The sequence below is a fragment of the Aristolochia californica genome, unplaced genomic scaffold, assembly GCF_029961685.1.
Source record: "Aristolochia californica isolate CCGP_79_NKW_82.1479 unplaced genomic scaffold, dmAriCali1.0.hap1 SCAF_9, whole genome shotgun sequence".
Taxonomy (NCBI): Eukaryota; Viridiplantae; Streptophyta; class Magnoliopsida; order Piperales; family Aristolochiaceae; genus Aristolochia; species Aristolochia californica.
The window spans coordinates 22,519,635-22,527,351 of NW_027182290.1; the positions used below are offsets into that span (position 1 = coordinate 22,519,635).

Below are 7,717 nucleotides of genomic sequence, written 5' to 3' on the forward strand. Positions count from 1 at the left end.
CGATGTATGGAGAACCTTAGCATTGACACTAAATCATTATTCTGATTGTTTCCTTAATAAATACCACTCATAAGAGACTCGATATCAATCTTCTATATTAGGGGACACTTGTTCCCATGAAAAAAATATTTTTTTCGACAATCTGATCATGGATTGGTCTCAGTTAACAAAAACTCCAAACCGACAAAACTGTTTTGTTAGCTTCTTCTAGATCAAGAGGTGTTCATATCCACAATCTCATAAGATGAAAAAATTTACACGATCATCTTTAAATTATCTTCTAAATTTGAAAACTAGTAACATGAATTAATAAAAAAAAATTAAGAATTTATCTCATGGTTTGTGATCTTTCTTCTCAAAAAGCCTTCTAGGAATGGTGTTGATCATATCTTCTTAAAGCATTCCTTTTGACATGGGGATTCAAAATTTAATGCTCTAATACCATGTTGAATTTAGGATCCCTGTCCAATATTCCGAGCAAGAGAAGTGAGAAAGAAAAAAAAAAAGTGGAAGAAAACTCTCGAGTAGAGAGAAGAGAAGAAGGGAAGAAAGGTGTGCGTCAAGCAAAGAAAGAGAGATTTACTCAAGAAAGAATTGTAGAACTTGATTAATTCCAAATTAAAATACCCTCTATTTATAGTAGAGGAAGTGATAGTCTTATACAATTAACTTTTAAATCTCCTAATTACATTCCAACTCTAACTCTATAAGATAAGTCTATTATGAAAAGATAACACAATCTACTAGAGGTTAAATATAAGTTGAACTATAACTCTTCTTCAATAACGTGGACATAAGAGAGGAGGCTAGCTCGTGGTCTTATCTTTGTGGGTCCCACATGATATTCCAGGTTATTTTGATAAGATTACCAGCTCGTGGTATCTTTTGTTGGTCCTACTTGATCTTCAGTCTTCTAGCTCATTTCAGCTTATGCTTCTTATCTCTTAACTCGTGCTAGCTTGGGTGAGGACTTTTCTTGGCATCCCACGTCCTCATGGTGGCTCCCACCAGCTCGTGCACCATGGTGGGTCCCACATTGTAACAAGAAAATATCACATTACCTCTATGGGTTGACTGAGTCAACTCACAAAACTTGCTCTAATACCATGTTGAATTTATGAAAAAGATAAATACTTCATTAAATTCATATAATTAGAGTACATGAACCTCTATTTATAATCGAGGAAGGTAGTAGAGTCCAATTACAATTAAACTACCTTTGTCCCAATTACACCCAAACTCTAACACTTAAAGATAAGTTATGATATAATTAAATAACCCAATATAAATATAAGATTAACTTGACTAAAACACCTTTAAACTGAAACTCTTTTGTGAGACCTACTTCCATAATAATTGTAGCTCTATAAGACTTCTTCTTGTGTAAGACTTCTTATTGTGTCAGACTCATAGTGCCACGTCACGTGATCATGGTGGGTTCCACCTATGATCATGGTGGGTCCATATCTTATGGGTTTGGGCCCATCTTCCAACAGTTGTGTAGGTAGATGATTTATTTTGACAGGTAGTGATCTCTATAGCATCAGTCAAGTCAAACACAAGATATGCAATGTATTCAAGACAAAAGACTTGGGACTCCTTAAGTGCTTCCTTGGTATTGAGGTTCTTCAGTCTAGTCATAGATCTTATCACAGAGAAAATATATTCTTGACTTGATTAAAGAAACAAGAATGAAAGGATGTCGCCCTACTGACACCCCTATGGAGACAAATAAAAAATTATGTGTTGGCTCAGAAGAAGAAGTTGATGTGGACAAGTATCATAAGCTAGTTGGCAAGCTTATTTATTTCACTGTGACTAAACCAGACCTTTCTTTTGCAGTATATGCATAAATCTCATATGTCTCATTGGCAGGCATTAGAGAGGATTCTTAGGTACTTGAAAAAGGCACCAGGACAAGGGCTCCTATATAAGTGTCATGATCATTTCGATCTTGAAAGTTTTGCCAATATGGATTGGGCTAGATCACCAAATGATAGAAATTTTACTTAAGGACATTGTAATCTAGTTGGAGGCAATCTTTTTACATGGAGGATTAAAAAACAAAATGTAAAGTCCAGTGCAAAAGCATAATACAGAGCCACAACACATGCGAAAAGTGAACTTCTACGAATTAAATCTCTTTTAACAAAGTTGGGATTCCTCAAAGATGGTCCGATGGAAATTTATTGTGACAATCAAGTTGTGGTCCATATTGCCTCCAACCCAGTCTTCCATGAGAGAACTAAGCATATCGAGGTAGATTGTCACTTTGTGACAAAAAAGTTGCAAACCGGAATTATAAGTCTTAAACATGTCCTAACTCATAGACAACTTGCTGATATTCTCACAAAGTCAGTTAAATCCAAGGTTCTCTCCACTGCATGTACTAAGCTAGGGATATATGATGTCTTTTCACCACTCCTACTAGGGTGAAGGGTATACTTATAATATTGGTACTTTTGGCATCTAAATAAAGCTTAAGGGGGAGGGTTTGGACAAGGTCCACAACACTAATTCTCTCCTACTCTTCTCTCCTCAACGTGACGTCTTCTCTCCCTTCCTCTCTTAGTCATCCTCACTTCTCTCCTCTGTCTCTTCTCCTCTCCTCTTCTCTTTTTCACCTCTCTTCTCCAATACTTTAAGTTGAAGGTCTTAATAGTACAAATTCCTGAAATCAACAATCTCCTCCAATCATCATTGCATGTATAATAGTACGATCTCCTTGATCATTCTACAACATGCTTCAAAGGTGGTGAAAACTTGAAATCTCTCATGGAGAAGCGTCTCTCCAAGTAAGGGTGTAAATCTTTCCCTTTCTTTTTATGTACTTGTGAAAGGTTTATCTTTTTGGATTTTCACTCTTTTATATTTCAAATTTAGAATTTATTTTTGATCTCCATTATCAAATGATTATAATTATCTTATTTACATTTATAAGACTCATGAATAACAAATCTAATATGATCCAAGTAATAGATGTAATCTATCTTAGAGCTAATCTAGTGTCATCAATCTAATCCATCCAATCTAATCTTGTTTATTTTTTTACTGCTCCCTTGAGATTTTGGAACCTAAAATAATAAATTTTAATTAAAAATATATAGCAAACAGATCTAGTCCCGTCCATCCCGTCTGTCTGGACGGGTTGTGTTGCTTGTTGACTATAAATTCTTAACACAGAGGAAGAGAGTAAAAGTGTAAGCAGCTCATAGAGGATTCCCATTTGGCATGTCTCGGGCAACCACTGGCCACTGAAATTGCGAGTAGATTATTTAGAAATCTAACCAAGTGGCAGCCATTGACAGCAATCTTCGAGTTTTAAATTTATTTTGAGCAGATTTCCCAACTCGTTTCGAGTCGTTTCTCTTACAGTCCTCCGCTTCTCAAGCAACGGGGAGTTCGGTGAAAATTATCCAAAGAGTTTCTATAACATGAGATGGGCATGAGAAGCTTCTATAAAGCCGAGGTGAGTCAGCTCAGCCTAAGACGAGACCTCGTCTCACACCTGAGTCAGCTCAGCCTAAGACGAGACTTCGTCTCACACCCTTCTCATGTTAAAATATCTCTTGTTATCACATACAAGGCGGAAAAACACGGAAAAAGTGAAAAAGAAAAGGACAAGAGCCCGGCAGTTCAGAGGAGGGACGAGTACATAAGTAAGGCACCGCAGCCATCTTCAAGCCCTCCTCCTTCTCCTTCTTCTCTCCTTCTCCCTCCATCGCCGAGTCGTCCAGGCGTCGCTGGTTCCGGCGATGGAACCCACTCCTCCAGGGTCCCATCACGGGTACCCCGACTCGGTCGACTCGTCTCCTCGCTCCCGCAACACCGATTCATGGGACGAACAGCCGCCCCTCATGGGTGGTGGAGGCTCCAGCAAGCTGCGTCTGATGTGCAGCTACGGCGGCCACATCGTTCCCCGGCCTCACGATAAGTCCCTCTGCTACCTTGGCGGTGACACTCGGATTGTCGTCACCGATCGCCACTCCTCCCTCGTTGACCTCTCCGCCAAGCTGTCCCGTACACTCCTCGATGGACGATCATTCACCCTCAAGTACCAGCTCCCAAACGAAGATCTCGACTCTTTGATCTCCGTCACCACCGACGAGGATCTCGACAACATGATCGAAGAGTACGACCGCAACTCCACCTCCATTAAACCCTCCCGGCTCCGCCTCTTTCTCTTCCCCACCAAGCCGGAGTCTGCCTCCTCCATCGGCTCACTGATCGATGATTCCAAATCGGAGACTTGGTTCGTCGATGCACTTAACGGAGCGAGTATTTTACCTCGTGGGCTCTCTGCCGATTCCAATTCGGTAAATTGCCTCCTCGGTCTTGATGATGTGGGTCCTGTTCCAGGTACGGTGAACGAACCCAATAACGATTCTTCATCCCATAAGCCCCTGAAGCAAGACATACACTCGGTGCCTGATTCGCCCATGTTAGAGACTGCTTCTTCGTTTGGCTCAACGTCATCGGCCCCAAATCTGTCGAATCTGCCGCCAATCAGGGTTCACTTGGACAGTCGAGTTGGTGGCTTGGAGGAGCAGTTCTCGAATATGAAGATGGAAGAGGGGTTCAAAGAAGGAGGTCTTGTCGGGAATCCGCCGAACCCTGTGACAATTATGACAACGGCGGTCGGGGCAGCTGGCGTGATGTCACCGCCTGGAGTTGGTGAAAACCCTAACAGGATTTTATCAGAAGATGAGAGATCCGATCCAGGAGGAATTCGCAAACCCCCACAGGTGCCTCTGCCACAGAAAGCCACTAGTCTGGACTCGGCGCCGCCGGATGCCATGATTAGGTGAACCAAATATACCATGCAGACTTCTCTTTTTCCTTTTGGCGATGAATTACTTTGGTATTTTCTGGATATATTTGTCTCTTCCTCTAGACTTTGTGTTATATACAATTTTTTCTTTTTTTGCACTGTTGTTCACTTCGATTTTTAGTTTTGATTTTTGCTCTAAACTGCTGGAAATGTGCTTCTTCCTTGCCGAATTTTTTGATTCGCTCTTTGGATACTGGATAATTCACTGAACTTTGATTTCTATCACTGCTACGTGCGATTTTTTTTTTTAAACAGAAAATTTCGTTACTTCTTATGGGCAGATTTCACGGGCTAGCTTCATGGAATTTTAATCCGCTGCTGGATTCTGTGCTTCTTCTACGCTGAACATATTGTGTTTTCTTATTTTTTTATTTGAAGCAGAGATAATCTTGGCAATGCCGTCTCTCGAGGTCAAAGAACCGTGGTTTATCAAGATCAGGTACCTCCCGTTCCTGTTCGTGAACGGAGTTCATCTTCTGCAACTATGGCTCCCGTTCCTGATCCAAAGCGGGAGCTGGCGGATCCAAATTACCGGATCCCAATTCAAGTTCAAGACTCAGGTGTGATTCTTTCAATGCCAATGGACCACCAGCAGCCTCAATTCGTCCATACGGGCGGGCACTATGTCCATCATGCTGCCCCCAGTCAAGTTCCACTGTCTTCTTATTACCAAATGCATCCAGTCCAACATCCACAACAGCATCAGCAAGTTGATCCCCAGTATCCCATGTCAGTCCAACATCCACAACAGCATCAGCAAGTTGATCCTCAGTATCCCATGTACTTTGTTCCCATGAGGCAAAACCCCCCACATCCCAAGCCAGCCCCATCTCCTAATCAACCACTTATTCCCCCAATTTACAAAGACACACCGCCGCCCATGTATCCAGCAAGGGCCGCCCCTCCTCCAAAACCCGAAATGTACAGAACGGCAGCTGCTGCTGCCGCCACTGCCACTGCACAACCTCCACTCATCCATATGCCAGACCCACAGCATCAGTATATGGGCTACCATCAATCTTCGGGAAATTTCACCTATGAATATGTGGACCCTGTTCACACCCAGATCTACTATACTCAACCCACGAGCACCGCCTTGGCTTCTCAGCACCAAACTATGACCTCCGCCTTGATGGCTGAGGCTCCAATGCCCCCTGCACCAGAAGCCAAGCAGAGCAGAACTTAAACAACTGCTGTGGGGCTGAGTGTGGGCTCTGCTAGTGAAATTTTTTTGGGACTGGATAGTTAGTGTTACATGGAAGTTCAGTTGTTGTCTAGTTGTTGGTATTGGTTTGTGTGTGTTATATGTGATAGGAATAAGGGAACTGGTTCTTCTCCATGTGCTTGTCATAGTCACATATCTTCTCAGTGGGGAGGATGTTGGTTGCTTACAGGTTATAGTTCTATCTGTGATGATAATATGTTGTGTGGTATCTATTGATATATTGAATAAACATACAGGAAAGATTACAAAACTTGTGTAAAAATTCGGTGTAATTTTTATAGATGACAGTGGAATGAGCACTTGGAAGTCACTTTTGGGCAGCTTCTTCTGTTTCTATTTTGTAAATTCTACTCAAATGTCTTTGCTGTGTTCTTCTGCCTATTCAGAACCCTCCTCTGTTCCTTCTCTTCTTGCAAGGAAGCAAATCTGATGTGAAACTTTATTTTTTAAAAATATTTTCAAAAATTTCAACTTCATGGGCGTGGGGTCAAGCTTGTTTCATGGTTTAAGCAAGCATTATTGTTGACATACGTCAGGCCACTGAACGATGGCAGGAAGCTCCATTTTTCTACATTTTTCAGAAAATAGCCTTGACCGGAGATGTAAACATTCTTTTACTTAGTTGTAAGCAAGATCAACAGAGTTCAGGCCGCTGCGGCTTCCGGAGGCTCTGAACGATGGCAGGAAGCTCCGTTTTTCTATACTTTTCAGAAGATAGCCTTGACCGGAGATACAAACATTCTTTTACTTAGTTCAGGCCGCTGCGGCTTCCAGTGGCGGCAGAGAATCAACTCACAGCCATTCATTTTCGGACCACAAAGGTTGACATGGTAATACGCAGCCACTTTCATTTATAGACCACTAAGGTTGACAAAAATGGTCAACTAATCCAAACCATTTATAGTTTTAAGCTTTAAGAGCACTACCGATCATGCAACCATTAGAATTTTACGGCCCTTTTTCATCCAAAAATTTATAAACAGGAATCACATTCATCGACCCACCAATTAGAGATTTGCCTCTGAAGCCTGACTCTCTGCAGATATCTGTCCACTGTCCGCTTTATTTACTAAACAACTTCCCTGTCATTTTAATGGGGATACCCTTATCCTATCCGCAATTCATTGGCAGAAGCAAAAGCGAGAGTGATATCATTCTTCAAAAATCGGACAAGTGTTGCCAACCTGAACTTTCTCCACTCTCCATCGAAACGCCGTGGAAAGCACTGTTTCATGACCTGGACCACACCTGCCAAGTGTCTGTTGGGGCGGACGGGTTGAGATTGAGATACCGATACCATCAAGTTCTTAATTTTAATATGGGAGTGAGGCTGTAATCATTTTTCTCAAAGACTGTATTTTTGTGGAATGAACCAATTGGTGCTTCGCAACTCGCCTCTCATGTGGATCATCCATCAGAATGCATTGGACGCATCCTTCGTCATCCCCAAGTTGGTGACGTTCAACCAACCCACCACCCCGTGTACGATGCCAGAGAGTGCGGAGGATGCGTGGTGCATGAATTCGCTCTCAGAAATGGGTAGTAGCCAAGGAGGAACTGGGAATGGTGGATTACGAGGTCTTTTAACTCTTTATCGGCTCTGCTTTTTTCTGGATTAGAAAAGTAATTAAAGATTCGTCTTCATGAAGGCTCCACTTGAG

General features: G+C 42.0%; 1 protein-coding gene across 2 annotated transcripts; it reads left to right on the plus strand.

The window, feature by feature from the left end:
• The first annotated feature begins 3,675 nt into the window (after positions 1-3,675).
• LOC137941776 (protein PAL OF QUIRKY-like) lies at positions 3,676-6,376 on the plus strand. Of its 2 annotated transcripts, none has more exons than XM_068787353.1 (2): positions 3,676-4,804; positions 5,210-6,376. In XM_068787353.1, exons 1-2 carry the CDS (start codon positions 3,756-3,758, stop codon positions 6,015-6,017), a joined length of 1,857 nt encoding a protein of 618 aa, XP_068643454.1. In that variant the 5' UTR covers positions 3,676-3,755; the 3' UTR covers positions 6,018-6,376. The 2 variants fall into 2 exon arrangements, with proteins under 2 accessions (XP_068643454.1, XP_068643455.1); XM_068787354.1 differs by having other exon boundaries at positions 5,213-6,376.
• Positions 6,377-7,717: the final 1,341 nt, after the last annotated feature.